Raw genomic sequence first — 18,057 nt, forward strand, 5'->3', positions numbered from 1 at the left:
TGTTTTAGCCAAAAAATTTTTTAAAACTTCATCCTTACGAGATATTTGTCTGATATATTTTGTCTGATTTATATTTAATATTGTCACGAATGAAAATAATCGTTCCACATGTGTAAAAGTGGAAAGATATTCATTTAATTTCTATCCTCCAGAAAAATATTTCTTATTATCGAATAATTCAGATCGATTCTTTTATCTTGCAGCAATGTCAATGACGATGTCAGTATAAACCCAGACTCGGAGCTGATTGAATCACATTGGATCAAATAATTATTTCAAGTAATGATGACAAAAAATAACATGTTACGCAAAATAATCTTTCAAATAATGTTATCTCAAAAGCGACAACGGGCATGTAAATAATTACGAAATAAAATGACACACCTTACATCAAATAACACTTCATATCATTTCAAACGTGGCCAGGTCTACTAACAACGAACGATCGACTCACCGTATTTGAGTCCATGCCATTTCATGGCAACGTCCTGATATCGTCCTTGATTGGGAAGAATGATCCTCGGTGGTTGCCTGTGCTGCGGAGGACACGGCTTGTACACGACCATGCACCGAACGCACTTCCTGTTCGCGGGTGGAGGCGCTGGTACCGGATACGCGGGTTGTATATGGACATACGCCATGGGGATGACGGACTGCGGCGAATAATAATTCGTGTATCTCTTTCGACGAACGCCGGCCCCCCGGTCGGAGAACAACGACGATCTCCGATCGATCGATCTCGCTTTCATCTCACGTTCCGCGTCGATCATTCCGCGAATGCTTGAAGAAGCATTCAGCGAATAAAATCGTCCTTTCGCTGACGTCACTGCGTTTTTGCTGACCGCCGCAGCCGTCACATCTGATCTAACTGCTCCGACCCCGTCGCGGTTCCATGACGTTTCGACTACTACATTTCCTAAACGGTTCTGCAACGACCTGTCGCCTAGACCTTCATAGCTCCTAGAAGATTGAACTAGCTCTTGATCTCGAGACAAGAACATCCCGCCTTGAAACCGAAGAGGCTCGGAGAACTTCTCCGGTGATTCCTCTCTATCCGAACTTTCTTCCGAGGTAGTCCTTTTTGCGGAATCATCGTTCCGACTGTTACTCCCGACGAAGTCTAAATCATCCTTGCGCAGCAATCGAAGAAAACGATGCACGGACTGTTCACCCTCGTCCCGAGTACGTCTGCCAGCTTGTTCAGAATCTGAACTCAACATCGCACCGTCATTTCGTATGGTCGATCTACCGCGTTTGTTCGAGTCCGTTGAATCCGACGATCGAAGCTGCAGTTCATCGTTTTCCGTCGCCAGCTGGTCGTTAGAGGACTCCGCCGACGTTGCTGGACCCCTGTCGCCGATGTCGTCTCGCGGCTCTGGAATCCCGTGATACACCGAGAAACGAAGACGGTGCCCCTCCTGGTCGCCGGCTTGGTCCTGTTCACTTTCACCGGCGGTGCCCGAAAACCGGGGATCCACGTGGGAGTTGTTTCGCCGCGGACTGGTCTCGGTTTCATTCATAGATGGTCCATTCACTCGCGGCAAGAAATTCTGTTTCGTGTCGCTCCTTTCACCGGAGTCATTCAGCGTTCGCCGGGGCTCCGCATCCTCATTGAAAAATTTGCGTCCGGCCTGCTCGTCCTGGGGACCGTTTCGCAGTTTCGGCCGGCGAGCAGGAGCTGTCGCCGGGTCCGCGCGGGGCCCGGTTCCCCGGTCCCCAGGCCACGTGACCTCATCCCCGGTCGTAATTGGTCCGTCGTTCAGCGAGCGGCTTTCCCTCTTCCGGCTGTCGCGGGACGACGCGGCCAGCCGATCCACCGGCGCAGAGATCACATCGATCCCCAGCTCGCTGATGCGCGTCGACGCGGGGCCAGACGACTCGTCGCCGTCCAGCTCGATCCCCCAGCCCAACAGGAACAGGGCCCCTACTCCGAGGGCCAGCACGCCCCGGGTCCAGATTGACCTTCCCAGGTTCATCGCTACCCCATGCTCACAGGAAGCGGTGCCTCGCTCATCCGCGCGACTATCATCCCGCTGTCATCTACCCAACCATCCGCTCGCGCGTCCAATCGAACCCTTCCGGGGTCTAGCGGGACTCGCGCGACGGCTCCAGCATTTGGAGATTTCGATCTCGAAGCTCCTTCGATTTGGATCTCGGAGATCCTTTGATTCGATCTCGAGGTTATTTCGATTCGGTCGAATCCAAACGGCTTCTAATTTACAGAACCTGTGCAGTAGCCTCTTGTATTCATCCAGGACCTTGTAGAACACGTTCAATAAGGCTTAATAATTTGAAGAACAACTTTGAATCATTGCCGATTGCTTTAGTTGTTATCCTATTGGCTGCGTTGTTCATCCAAAATCTCACACAATACGTTTAACCAGGAATACTGTATTTGAAGAGTTGGATCTTGATGATCTTCTGATGGCTCAAAACGACTGATTTTTTATCGGCTGATGTTACTGATTATTTCAGCCGCAACAGAAGCATAAGGACACAACACTTACACAAGACTTGCTTCTTGAGAATCTTTCAACTGCGTGACGAAATGTAACTGGTTATTAATTACGATCGTTCAAGGAAGGATTATTTAACACGTTTATTACCACTGGTGGTTTTAGCGACGGTCGTCACGGTGCCTGCAGCACTGTTGCAGAATCTTGCTTAACAAGGATTACAACACTCCGAGACTTGGATTTTGAGAATTCTTTGATATCTTGATAGGATGCAACGAATTTTAAGTTGCTATCGTCCAGGGAAAGGACTATTTAGTCACTTTCGATACAACTGGTTGCTTCGGTACAGTTTTTTGGTATGAATACTGCTCCAAGAATACGTAGAACGTATTCAATAAAAATTAGTACACTTCGAATTTCGTATCTTAAGTATCTTTTGATCGTGTGGCATTACGAGTCTTTAATTGTAATCGTTTGCTTGGTGGTTAATTTACTCGAACAGAGAGGTTTACATTCCAGTACGTTCCAGGATCTTGTAGAGCACGATCAAACATGCGAAGACTCAAATTTTGAGGAACTTTCAATTGCCCGGCGAAATACAACTGTTTCCTAATTGAAATTAAGACGAATTATTTAGAACGCTTGCGGCCACGAGTTGTGTCAGCGGCAGTCTTCTGGATCGCAAACTTGTTTCAGGATATACCAGAACTTGTCGAACGAGAGATCCACCATTCGGAGATTTTGATCTTGAAACTTTTTCGTTAAGTTAATGGAACTCGACATTAACGAACTCGAAGTTAATAAAACCGTCCCTTGAATATTTAATTATTCCCAGTTCGACTAATTTTGAATTCGCGTCGTGCGATAATTAAATCGTCCATTTTGTTAAAACACTTCTAACTGCAGTTTGCGTCGGCGATAATCTTCGTGGTTATAGAACTTGATTAAATGTTACACGTTTGATCGAACGAAAATTGAACTCGACGTGTTCTGAGCGAACTCTCAGCGAATCAGCGCTTCCGTGACCGTGCAGGACTCGCTCGAAAGAGTGTCCCCTGTCGATCATCCACAGGATATTCACCAGATTTTCATCGAAACCACTCGTTCATCGTACGAAGAAGAGAACATTCGATCTGAGAACACCGATGAGCAGTTCACGAAATTCGACGCCGCGAAGGTCGATCATACGAAGATCATTTCACTCGGGGTTCGGCACTTCGGGGAACGGTTTCACTTTGTCGTTAGGACGGCGTCGCGACTATCGGTCGGGAATCGTGCACTCTCGTCGGAACGGTGGTTCTGGAGCTCGCCGTGGCCGAGTAGAACTTCACAGTCATCCGACGTCGGATTAATTCGACGCGCGCACGATAAGAGGCAGCCTCGCGTCGCGGCGAATCGTAAATTACTTTTTACGATCGCCGAGAAAGGAGGTTGCGGATCTACGAAATCTCGTTTCAGGCAGCGCGGGGCTTCTTGCGCGCATTCCCTCGGGGCCTGTCGCGATTTTCGCGTGGATCGAGCATTAAGGAGAGTCGGAAATTCGTCGACACCTTAACGAGAGGACCGAGATGAAAGATTCATCGGGCCGTGCCGGGCCGGGCCGGGACCGTCGATCCGCGGCGAAACCGATCGATCCAGAAAAGACGCAACCGGTGGGGGGGAGGGAGGACGGTCGAGGTCCGGAGGATCGACGAACCATCGATTCCGGCCAGGTTACGGTACCGAGTCGAGACCCGACTCGATTCGACCAAGATTCGCGGTAAGAACTCGCTAAAAAACCGAGCACACACGTGGACCACGATCTGGCGAATATGTACGGCTTCGACGACGGCCCGAGAGACACTGGCTTGCTACCATTACCATTAGCTGCTTTTGCCCTCTCCTCTCTTCCTCTTCTTCTTCGTGCGCGACTCGCTTCCTCCTCCTTCCCACGGGAAACCCGAATCTCCTCCGTGGCCGCTGCGCCGCGAACCGCGGTGCACGTGGGTGTGCAACGCGAGCCTGGACCAACGACTATAACACTGCGCTGCTCCCGTTTTCGAGATCCTTTCTGCAGCGCGATGCGGCCCCGATAGTCATCCGTTCGATGCGTATGCAATTTCGAAACATCGATCGTTGCTATTGCAATACATTCTCCTCGATTTGCCTTCAGCTTATAAACAAAAATAGACAATTTGGGAAGAGGAGATACGATTATTCGAGCCTCGTGGCTCATTTTTATAGTTGCGGATTGTCAACAGGGGTGCAAAGCTCGAATAATCGTATCATCTCTTCCCAAATTGTCCATTTTTGTTTACAAGCTGAAGGAAAATTGTGAAGAATTTATTGTAAATGTAATTGCCTATTTCTTTTAATATGTTATTGTTCGAATTCATTACAAAAGACAGAAGACGCGAAAAAGTTTCCTTCCTTTCAATAATTTTCGTAGATCGACGTTATTAAATGCTTTCGATCTCTCTATCGTCTCAAATTGCGAATCCTCATTTTTGTCATAAATGCATAAAATCCGCAGCCTAGTTATTAGAGATAAAGAAGTCTTAATCATCGTAATCGTGAAGAAAAATTGTACGCCGAGGAGTTAAAGGATATATCATGGCAAACAATTGAATCATTTCTTCCACGTTTATCTCGTAAGCTGAATATTTTTTACATAACATTCAGACAACTCGTGCTATTGGAACTGATTATTGCAAAATCTGGGTCATGTCTCTGCTCACAATGTTTCGTCGGGTAGCCTGCACATTTGTTCACGCAATAGTTGTCACACGCGCCCTCCTTATCTCTTATCTAATATCTAATGACTAAACAATTGATAACGATGCATTCCGCGAACGACTTTAACCTACTTCCATAGAGTCAACACTGAATATATTAAACAGAAACGTTTACATAGAGTACAGCATGCCAGCATTTGTAGTTCCTGTGCGAAGAAGGTGTTGCATTTTGATTACTGATAAATTGGAAATGAAAATAAAAAATTACTCAACTTAGAAAGATAATACTTGATACGTTTAAAAACTGTGAGTTTTGTTAAGTTTGAGTTCCGTATTTTTACATTCCAAAAATTCCTGGTTACAGCTACGGACAACGAAGGTTCCATTCCAAATTCTATAACTAATAACGCATACAGTAAATTCTCCCCAATTGACGCTCAGATTGTACACAAAAATGGACAATTTTGGAAGATGAAATACGATTATTCGAGTCTGGCTTGCTTGCTCGAGTCTAGTTTTCAATTGTAAATAATTATAAAAATAAGGTGCAAGGCTCGAATAATCGTATCTTCTCTTCCAAAATTGTCCATTTTTGTTTACAAGCTGAAGGGAAATTAGGGAGGATTTACCGTATTATGTTTACGTTTATTCTGATACTTGGATATATTGATAACAAAACAAGCGAATTAATATTGAAGAATCAAAATTATTCTTAACGCTAAACCTACCGACCACTAAAACTGATCGATGTGTGTTGCATCATAAAAATGACAAGACTGAAATTATTTAAACTTTCCGTCGTATTTATTATAATATCTATGCTTCATAATTTCAATATTTTTGAACTAAAAAACGTGAAACCGTCTATTTGAACCAATTATGGTAATTAACAAATCCTTCACACGACTCTGACTGGATATTACACAACAAGAGTTTAACACAAGTATAGTCGCAAGGAGAGTTACTTTTTATACAAATTTTGCTGTTTCACACGCATCAATATTTAATTACGGCATAGTCATCGAAAGATTCGTTCTAACTTCGAGGCATTGGGAAATGTGACACGCGAACCGGATCTTCATCATACTCGTAAATATTATTTTTGTTCGTCCGAATGGTTTTAATAGGTTCGAGCATATGTCGTTAGCTCTTTCGATAGCCCACAAGATGTTTGTGGATTCATTGCTAATTAGTCCTCGATAAACGTTTATCGTGGCACGAGGTACGAGGGTGTATCGCATACGCTTGGCACGCGGTTTTTCCGTCTGACCTAAGCAGCAGAATCTCCTTCGAGTCGCGTTGCATTCCGGCCAGTATCCTCAGCTGAAATTCTTCCCCGTCTAGATGCCGGAAGCGAAATCCGAGCGGGATTCGTGCTCAGGCAATTAACGGCAGTTCCTCGCCAGAGAATATCGGCTGACGGTCGATATCTCGCGACCTCTACCCAAGGAAAAACGCGGAATCCCCCACGGGCAATCGCGAAAACTCATTAATCGTCAGCGCGTCACTTTACAATGTACTTACTTCCGATTGTCTATGAGATGCTAGTGCATTTTCACTTAGAAGGAATACACTGATTTTTTAGTGAGAACATACTTAATGTAACCTTGGAGTCTTTTCTTCAATATTTTTTATAAAATGATGTTACCGACTAGTATTACTATAATTATTTATTTATATTTACTGTAACATTATATGTATATTATTATATTAATATTGTTATTATATATAAATTATATTATAAATATATATAATAAATAAATTATGTATAAAAAATGTGTATATATATATAAAGAATACCAAAGTCCTTCTTAACCTAATTCTTCTCAGTCAGTATACTCGTCGTAACACAAAATATTGCCATTTCGTCATGACAGGTATACTCGTCAAAAACAGCTAACTATACGAGAGAAAAAAACGTGAATCTTTTGGGTAAAACAAAAGAAACGTCATCTCAGTCACCTGTTATTATCCGAAGATTTCTAACGAATGTGTCTGTAACAAGTGGTTGATGCAAAGCCGCCGTAATTCCCAGTTAATTGAATGCAGTGCGAGGATCGTTCGATCGGGTGTGGGTGTATCATGGGCCGAGCTTTATGAACTTATCGCAGGTGGTCCGTGCACCTTCGAGGAAATACAAGGTGGCCGAACAATATCGTCACGCTGTCTGACCACCATGGGAACGAGAAGCAGGATGATTGGATAATTATTAATGAACTGCATTCTGGGCGAAGTGCGTTTATTAGTTCGTTACGAGTGCAACGATGACGGGTATGATATGTATCTCCCCGGGTAGATAACTTGTCAACGTTGTACCCTGTTATTAAACAGATACAAAGTGCGGGGATTCTGTTGCAATCGCAGGCAGACTTCCGGTAATAATGTGAGACAAGATTGCTAATAAGACGTTACATGCTACTAACGAGAAAATATAAATTACCGTTTATTCCGTTAAAAACAAATCTGCCAGATTTTCTCTTCGTTTTATATTTACGGTTAATTTTCATTGATAATTAGAATTCTTAAATTAGGAAAGATGTAGTCGAAAGTATTAATGCAACAATTGAAGATGTTTTTCCATAACTTTCGATGTATTCAATTAATTAGAATCTAACTAATTATTAAAACCATAGGACTCTTCGTCGCCTGGGCAGATAATGTATTCTAATGTGCATCATATAATAATAATAGCTAATTACTTTTATTAATGTATTTATACGATAATAATTTGAGATGAATGCTACAAAATTAATGTCATGATATTCAAATTTTATAAAGATCATAATATTATTTTCGTATTAATGTATGAAAAATACAGGTCCGTATTTCGTACGAATTAAAAGGTTCACACTATTGTTGTACCTAACTTATGAAATTCTAGAAAACAAGCCGGATAATTAATTGTACCTCGCTTTAACTTTGCAATAAAATAAACATAAATTAAATCTATAAAAAATCGACTACTAATTAAATTTCTATTAAAACTCTATCACAATTTAAATTTACATTAAAACTCACACACTATAAATTGAATTTATACTAAAAATCTATTATAATTTAAATTTACATTGTAAATCTACTACAAATTAAATTTATACTAAAAATGTTTTATAATTTACAAATATGCTATAAATTAAAATAAAAAATCTGCTAAAAATTAAATTTATACTAAATTAATTAAACTAATTAAAATTATTATTGAAAATCTATTATAACTATATTATTTATACTACCTACAATCATCTTAGCAAGAAATTATTAAATAAATTTTCTTCAAGGTAAAATCACAACAAATGCATCCTTGTGATTTTCACAGAGAATTAGTAATTTAGAGCATCGGTTATAAGTGAAAAAATGAATTGCATTTACGACATAAAATAACTGCTTTCAGTTTCGTTCCATCTGAGCAGAGTAAGAAGCTGATGCTAACATTACAAGTCAATTCCATGCATTAGAATGATCGCTATGCCGAGCGTCGGTGTGTTTTTATCAGACTAACTTTGGTGTGTCGAGACGTTTTATTTTCGATGTCATCGAGGTTAGCTTGTCCAGGGTAAACACCATTTTCTGTTCAAGTTGCCGCTAACTAGCGTCGCGTTACGTCATCTGCAAATACCTGTACACTAAGAAACCACGTATTTCATTCGAATAGTTCTGCTTTGCACCATCATTATCATTATTAGAGTACATTCCGCCAAAAGAAACGCGAACGCATCATTATTTTCAGTGACAAACAACGATCACGTTCCTATTTTATTTTCATCGCAGAGAAACCGAGTCTTTACACCCACGACCATAAAAGAAAATGTATCCCATTAACACGTCAAGTGCTGTAACACAACTTCCAAAATTTCCATGAAAGCAAAAACATGTAATTTATGAAACTGTAACTGGAAAGATAAAATTTACATAACCAATACTTTAACTCTTTTGCACCCACAACATCCTAGTGATATCGAGTTTGTTCGAATGTATTGTAATTAATAAGAATTTTGAAAACTAGTGAAGCTGTGTATGAACGACGCATAAGTGGTCGTTTTTCTTAGAAAATGGGACAAAAATGATTTTGTAAATTATTTTGTAAATGAAAAATTGTTATGTAGTTCGATTTATTATTGTCTAATAACGTATAATTCGTAAGTTATATACGCTTATTTTAAAAAAATAATTGAAAACAATTTAAATAATTCAAGTTTATTTAAATTTTGATACACATATTTCTCTTCTATTAAAATGTGCGTGCTCCTAATTGTTTTAAAACTGAAAACGTGGTACAGAGAGAGAGTTACTTACAAAATTGAGTCCCGCTACCTAAACAAAATTCAAGTCACTTAATCCAGTTTTAAAAAAGTCATTGCGTTTTGAAAGATGTACGCTCAATTTTATGAGTAACTGGATGTAATGTGATACTTATTACTGCGAATTATTCTTGCGAGTTATTCTTCCGTGTTCCTTCGGTCTGAAAATTATAAACAATGTTATGTTTTCCATAACATCAGACCTTGCAATAAGAAGCTTCATAGGTCTACCAATAAATAAACGAGACATTTCTGTAGAACGCAAATTGGAATTTTGATCGTGGAATATAACCTGTACCTGAATCGGCCTAAAATAATCGTTACGAAACAGAGATCGTAAATTCATCTTAAGACACACAAAAGACGGAATCGCCGATTACGAACTTATGCAAACGCGGCTGTTAATAACGTCCTGGCACGGCGGGAGTAATTACTTGCATTATCGGCGCGGCGCAACGGGAATGCAGATACACGTGGGCGTCGGCAAAGAGCGCAAGACGTATACATACATGTACATATATACGTTCGTCTGCCATATTTATCAATAGGCTTATTAATGACACGACTGGACACGAAACTGCATAATTAGCGGAACGAACTTTAATTACTCGAACGGACACTAATCTGTCCCATGTAAAAATTTTGTAATCTTCAGTGTACATACTTAGATATAGCAGTCCTTTCAAACATCTGAGAGAGAGAGATACTTGAAATCTAAATCAGATTTACATCTTGCTATACAAATTCATCATTTTGTATTAATTCATTTTAACAATTTATTTTAAATTACCTTAATAGGTGGAGTATTATAGAGTGGAGATTAATAAAATTCAATAGGTGGAGTTTTTGAATGCACTTTGCATGCATGCGAAGTATTATATCTAGAAAAATGAATGCATAAAAGGGCCTGGCCGGATAAAATGTTCTACTTGCCCTTAGCAGATTTCCAACGCACATTACACCGATCGGTGGGTGACCAAGAAGTTCTGTATTAGTCTTGGGTTGCATAAGTGTGGCTAGAATGGGATCTCTACATTTGGAACTTAACACTGGAACTTACACAAATGGAACTTAATAACTGTTGGTTTAGTTGTTATTAACTGAGTGATTAACCTCTTAGGCACGGCTGAATTTTGCGCAGGGCTGTTTCTCTGTACGGCAGAGTATAGTGGCGGGTAGTAGAGGTTAATAATGATGTCAGATTTCTTACACTAGATGTCTCATACAAGGCATATGAGGTATCTGGTTCACGCGTGCATAAATTGTGAGACTTTCTTTTGTTTCAATTTCGTTTCCGTTTTCACTCTTCTCTGTTCCGCGGTATTGGCCATGTGGCGACGTAGTGTGAGCTTCTTTTCTTTTCTTTAATTTTGTAACATGATAGCAGAGTATGGCTCAGGATAAGTTTAAGAAAGGGAAAGATATATTGTGCCCAATTTAGTGTTACGAAAATTGACCTTTTGTGAGGAAACGGTTTTCGTTCAAATACTATGGATACTAAGCCGGTATTGCCTACACTGTCGGAAGAAAACTTCCAAAGGTGGAAGTTTTCGATTTTGTGGATAAAACGGTGAATGAGCTATGGACAAAACTGGTAAGCCTTTTTGAAACTGCCACAACAAATAATAAAGAATCGCTCAAGTATTATAAATACTTATACAGCCACATATTTAAGTAGTCTAAATGTCATTCTGTAAAAACTATTATCTGTAAATGTAGAAATTGATGATGAATCCGCGATTGCTAAGATTGTTAATGATTTGCCTCCAGAATTTGATATACCTTCAGGAATACGTAGAACTTGTCTTCTGCCATTACGCCATACTAATTAAAACTTGTTTTATAAATATTTGAAAACATCAATTTAAAACAGCCTTAAGAAGATGACAGACACCATGGCTGAAGCATTTGTAGCAAAGGTCCAAAAGGACACCAAAAAGAAGAAAGATAGTTACAAGAAAGCAATTACATGTTTCAATTGCAAAGAAAAGAAAGATGTGATTGCCCTGCATTAAAGTTCAATGCAACAGGTAAGTAAACAAATTCATAGTCACAGTATGTAACTGGCCTTTATGCAAGTGCGTCTGAAAGAGATGAGTTTATTAATGATACTCTCAATGAAATCTGATATGCCGATAGTGCAGCTTCATTTCATATGACAAAGAATCTGTGCTAGGTTGATAAATATGAGAAATTATCTGAACCAATAGACATAACCAATGCAAATAATAGTGTCATACATGCTGTAGGTCGTGGTAATATTGCTGTGGAAGTGTTCGATGGCGAAAATTGAAAGTTTGAAGAAGAAGAAAACAGATTGATCAATCTCCTGCATGTGTCGAAGATGGGACTAACCAGTTTGTTCTCTCAGGGGACAGGGGACTTGAGATATTTGGCGATACCAAGATCATTGGCCAAAAGAAGAAAACTTCCAGAGAAACGATTGTGATTGGATGAGTTCAAAACATATGGAAGCTAATGATAAGGTGTTGTAAGAACCACAGGACTGCGATGGAAGCACAGTGTTCTCTGAACATTTGGCATGAAAGATTGGGATATAGGTCCTAAGAAGATTGAACAAAGGGACAAACATGGTTCGATAAATAGGTTGAAACTTAGCAATCGTGATAATTATTTTTGCAGAGAGTGTCTACTAGGAAAAATGAGAAGAAACAGCTTTAAAAGCTGCCCTCCAAGAGAATGTAAGAGTAGCGAATTTATACATATACACCTGTGTGGCTCAATGAGAACAAAGTCAATATGTGGTTTCTAATATATTTTAAAAGATCAGTTCTCTCTCTCTCTCTCTCTCTCTCTCTCTCTCCGGGTATAGAACAGTATATTTTCAAAAAAATTTTTGTAACGCTGAAAGGAAATAAAATTCTGTTTACAAAAAATGTATTCTATAAACATCTAAGAATATTTATTGATCATTGTTTCCCCATAAGATTAATTACTGGCATGGATATAAATAGTTTTACTTTGAATTGAACACACAAATAGTAACAAAATGACTATAGAAATGAAAATAAAGCAGTTGTTATTGATATACAATTCCAGAGCTACTATGTACGCTTTTTTGTTTAATAAACACCGACAGAAGCACAAATAATGTCAATTGCACAAAATGGTTCTGTTGGTTTATATCTGCGGACAACTTGCAAAACATTCACTTTGATATTTCAGGTTGACAATGCTGCGAACCGTCATCAATATTGTTATTGGTTATCTCAGAGACATTATATGTATAACTAAAACGTATACGTCATCTTTTGAAAAAACTAAAATTATTTGATAAAATGTCGATGAATTAGCATATGATCTATGGCACGGGCCATAGAGGTTTATAGCTTTGTTTACAGCTTGTACCAAGGTCAACTGATTTCGGTAAAATTTTCAGCATGCATATAACTTACCGAGATCTACAAAACACATTCTTTAAATTTTCGTTACAGACTCAGATAAAAAAGTTTAAAAACCAGAGCTTTCTGGTTTCTTTTACTTTCTTTTGCCATTCCAAACAATAACAAAATTTGAAGAAAGCCTTCCAGTTATGGTCTAGTACAGGGGTGGCCAAACTTTTAGTCACTATGGGCGATCTGTTTTTTTCTTAAATTATAGGCGACGGTTTACCAGCATCGTATGTGTTAAGTGATCATAAAAGTAGTAATTTACAGCCAAAAATAAGTTTAAATTTAAAATAAACATATGTAATATCAGACAGGCGGACGACTAGGAATAGTTAAGCGGTCGCCGCTTTGGCAACCCCTGGTCTAGTAGATTGGTCCCTCTGTCATCTAGAAAGAATTCAAGTCGTTTAATCCAGTTCTAAAATACAGTGGGCTACAAAAAAGAGTATTCGTATATCTTTTAAAATGCAATAACTTTTTGAGAACTGACTTGCATTTTTTTATATGACAGAGAATCTAGTCTACTAGACGATGGCTAAGGAGCTCTTTTTTTAATTTTGCCATTACTTGGAATGAAAAGAAAAAATTAAAAACCCTTGCTTTTTTAACTTTTTTTATCTGAGCCTATAACGAAAATTTAAAAAATGCCTTTTGTAGATCTTGGTAAGTTATATGCATGCTAAAAATTTCATCGAAATCGGTTAAACCAAAGCCGAGATACAGACGTTGATGGATTTTTAAAACTACAGATTTCTTACAGTTTTAGGCCAAAATCGTGATAAAACTGCAATATTTTAATTTGTTGTAACTCGTAACAACGTGAACCAATTTCAATAAAAATTTCAACATGCATATAAGTTACCGAGATCTACGGAAGACATTTTTCAGACTTTCGTTATAGGCTCAGATAAAAATGTTAAAAACGAGAGATTTGGACAGTTGCGGATTTTTTTTGTACTAATCCCAAATCTATGTGATTTATTGCTACGTCGACGCTAAGGTTCGGCGGAGTCAGTCAAGCGTGTAATGCGGCGCGCCGCGCAGCTGCTTTCACTAAAATATTCCGGAAGATAACACGAAATAGCCTGCTTAGGTCAGGTAAAGCTTGGGTCAGGTAAACAAAATCGCGGAGCTACAAGCTACACAACCACTCGCAACGATCGTTCATGGTCAAGTTCTTCGTTGCTATTTCATTTTGAACTGAGTACATACATACCTTCTTCGTCGCGTTAATATATTCCTAATGCTGTTTTTGTTATAATTACAAATCAAAATTTCTTAATTTCTTGAATAATTTTAATCAGTTGAAAATAATATGTGGATTTTTGGAAATTCTTTTGGTTTTTCCACTATTTCAATTCTCGTCTATTTATTGTCGTCATAAACGCATAAATTTCACAGTCTAATTATCACCGACGAGAATAATTTCACTCCTGCGTCTTGGGTCTGTATATCAATAACAACTTATTTCTTTTCATTTCAATAATCATTTTGTTACTATTTGTACATGATATAGTTTTGTGACTTTCAGGTTTCAGTGGGCTATTATGGTAGATTTCGGTATACAGTGATTTCTTCCTAATTTGCGTTCAAATTGCAAACAAAAATGGACAATTTGGGAAGAAGAGATAGAATTATTCGAGCCTTACGGCTCGTTTTTATAGTTACCATAAGTCAATGATTATAAAAACGAGACGCAAAGCACGAATAATCGTATCTCCATTTTCAAAATTGTCCATTTTCGTGCGCAATCTGTGCGTTATCACATTATTAATGCTTGTGCTTTCTTCTTTTTTCAAATTTGTGGTATTTCCGAGTACTAAAATGGTACCAAAATTATGGTACTCCCGGGTATGTACTTCTGGTTCCTGAGGTCATTCGAAGTAACGTTTTCCTTAACGAAAATGCAATCCGCGGCTTTGTTTGCGAATTATTAACTCATTGGTCACTGTTTTTCGTTAATAACTCGTAAACGAAGCTGCGGTTTGCATTTTTGCTAAGGAAAAAGTTACTTCGAATGAGCTCAGGAACCAGAAGTACCCGGAAGTATTATAACTTGGGGACAACCTATATATCATATATCCAAAATATGGATACAAAATCACATAAAAATAAAAAAGGAATTAGAGCTAGACGCATGATTCATCCGGCAGTATTTACCCGACGACGTATAAATATTATTGATAGTGACGATGGATTTAGTACTGAATCTGTTTTATTCTGTTCAAACTATTTTATGGAATTTCACGCTTAAGCTTTCATGCACAGAAGTGCAAACATTGTAAGCTGTTGTCACTTGAAAGTTACAAAGTGAATTAATTATAATCAAATTGTTTAAACTGGTAAATAGCTTTTTAAATCTCCATATATAGTTTTATAATTGTTGATTTTCCGTTACTTAAACTTTTTTATATTTAAGAAAAAAATTTGGCCCATCGCAAGGATCGCGAAAATCGCAGTTTTGTCTCGATTTTTAACACTTTCGACCAATAAGTGTGAGAAATTCGCAGTTTTTGCAATCTTCTAACGCTTGTAACTTAACTTTGCGTTAACCGATTTCGATAAAACTGATCCTGAACTCTCGTAATGATTTCGAAGCGTACTTGTGACACCTTCCATCTTTCAAAACCCAATGCATATACGAAAAGCGTTATGAACTATTTACTAAGATTTCTACATTCGTTAGAATATGACGTTACCTTCCGCGGCTCTAAGGAATTCGTTTTCCCATTCCCGGCAAATCAATGCAAACACGTGGAGATTGATGTTTGCATTTGCATAGACTCTCGAGATAAATGAAAGAAACGATCGCGCGGCAACTTCAAAGGATCCGTCGTCTCGGAGGAGTAACAGAAAGTACGAATTACTTTCCAATTGACACCTGTCCTCGAACTGTCTAGCGGAAGTGTAAATCTTTCACGACGCGATCTTTAACGTCATTCATGCTCCTTAATGGTTCCCAAGATCTAGCCACGGCGATCGTCGATCGTAATTCACCGGCGGGTGTCCGTGAATGGATCGCCCGGGGAGAAAAAAAAGAAAAAAAAAGAAATGATCTCATCGCGGAAGTACAACGCGACGTGGATTTTGTATTCCGGGCGTGTGGGCTCTATGTATAAAACTGGCCATGCCCACGCGGCCTATCCATTATATGCCGTGCCCGCCGCCGTCTTGATACTCATCGTCACGTAGCCGGGTCACCTGTATCACCATGAATATCCCATAAAATCGCAACGCTTTCTTTCGTACGCGCAACGGGAGTGTCAGAGCTCCGTTCTCGAATTCGAATTCGCATAGACAGCGTCGGCTAATAGATCTCTTTGCATCGTTCTTGATGCAAGTTTATGGTACAGCGGTGAATTGATGACTTCGTTAACGAACGTTGACGACCAGACTGCGGATCATTATGGAAAATAAAAATTGTATTCGTTAATTGCGTCATGCAGAAATTACGCAGACATTTATTTTCAGATCTTAATCGTTCGAATAAGTTGACAGTAATACAATAATATTCTCAAAATTGTTTAGATGTTTTTGCTATTTTGCATTCAATCTACGCATTTTTGTCGTCAATGCAGAAAATCTGCAGTTTATCGATGACTATGCTTCGGTTCTTTGTGCACTTATGACTAGACCGCGGATTTTTCGCATCTGTAGCAAGAGTTAATACGTGAAATACAAAACTACATGAAGACTTCAAAAGAATGTACGTATACTGTCACATTATTTTCGATACACTGACATGGTTAAATGAAGAAACACATTTTTATTTAACTTCTGTTTCCTACAGTTAAACATTTTATTTTGCCATAGGGTTCCGTAGTCTACTTGTGACGTATGCAGATTTTTAGATTGTAACAAAACGTATCAATTAAGGTCTAATTAAATGGTTATTTTATTCTTACAATGAGCAATCTTTTAGTTGGCGAAGGGAACTCTTCTTGCTTCGATTCTAATTTTTGTAAAATGCCGTGTGAAAATGAGAATTTTCATAAAAAACCGTATGCCTATATTTCGGATCATTGCATAAAATATTTATAGGTCCGGTTAGAAGCAAATTAATTGTTAATAAATTCTTGAATTTAATAAATTTACACATGCTATAAATGCACAAATATTCGAATGAACGTAGTATGTATATTACAAACAAAGCTCCTCAAAAAGGCAAGTAGTGATTTTCTCTCTGTATTACTTCTAATTATTGTAATTATCTGAAACATTGATGCTTACAAATTTGATTTTGATCGAATCTGCAAAGAACACAAATGTAACATGTATTTATTTCTAAGATGCAATTGAGGTCAAAACATAAACGTTAGCATAATGAGCAATTATGGATTTATGATTCTCGTAAATTAACATTATTTTTATTGCAAGGAACTTATAAATTAATAAAATCATTTTATCCTCTACTGTTTTCGATACTAGATAGATTTAGGGATACATATCTAGTATTGAGGAAGGTGGAAGTAAAATTGTGCCAAATCAAATATTTTTCTTTCAGCAATATCAAATTATTTTCTACAAATGTCTACTGGGAATGCATTAAAAACTTTGAAAAATAGATTTGTACTTTCCAAATTTTAATATTAAATATAATTTTATGACTATCATGCGATTGTTAATATCTGGCCAGTGGTTCTTAAGTAACAGATATGATTCAGTACGATTCGAGATAGCAGAAAAATTAGAATAATTTAAAGACAGTGGTGCTTACGTAAAAATGGTAAAAGCAAGTTGTGAAACAATAGTTTCTCGAAAAACATTAAAAGATCAGTATATTATATGCATTCAACTTAACAAAATTATTAAAAAAAGAAAATATGTTAGAAGTATGACAGACAATAATTAAAAGTATGCATGTACAATGCAATGAAAGTATGAAAAAGAAACTATTAAAAGTATGTATGCATAATACAACGAAAGTATGAAAGAAAGTGATTAAAAGAAGAAAAAATATATTTAATATTTGTTTTCTACAGTTAATGCACAACGATCTACTAGCGATCAAGAAAATAATAGATCCAACCCCCCAAAAATTGAGTAAAAGGTATTTAATACTGATTCGAAGTTACAAACCCCGGTCGTCGGTTTTGCTAGAATCTGACACCCAAGGCCGTCTTGATGCAATTATTAAAATTTGACACAAAATAGAGTTTCGCATTTTGAAGCGGCCATG

General features: G+C 38.1%; 1 protein-coding gene across 4 annotated transcripts in view; it reads right to left on the minus strand.

The window, feature by feature from the left end:
- wb (wing blister) overlaps positions 1-18,057 on the minus strand; it is a 256,747-nt gene that overhangs the window by 77,104 nt on the left and 161,586 nt on the right. The window contains exon 1 of one of the 4 annotated variants that reach the window (XM_076527326.1): positions 455-4,309. The exons of the other annotated variants lie outside the window; for them this stretch is intronic. Coding sequence (XP_076383441.1) covers positions 455-1,976 — 1,522 coding nt within the window. The 5' untranslated portion in view covers positions 1,977-4,309. Of the gene's footprint in view, positions 1-454; positions 4,310-18,057 lie in introns of those variants that run through there. 4 annotated transcript variants of the gene reach the window in all.

This window comes from Megalopta genalis, chromosome 19 (assembly GCF_051020955.1).
Source record: "Megalopta genalis isolate 19385.01 chromosome 19, iyMegGena1_principal, whole genome shotgun sequence".
Lineage (NCBI taxonomy): Eukaryota > Metazoa > Arthropoda > Insecta > Hymenoptera > Halictidae > Megalopta > Megalopta genalis.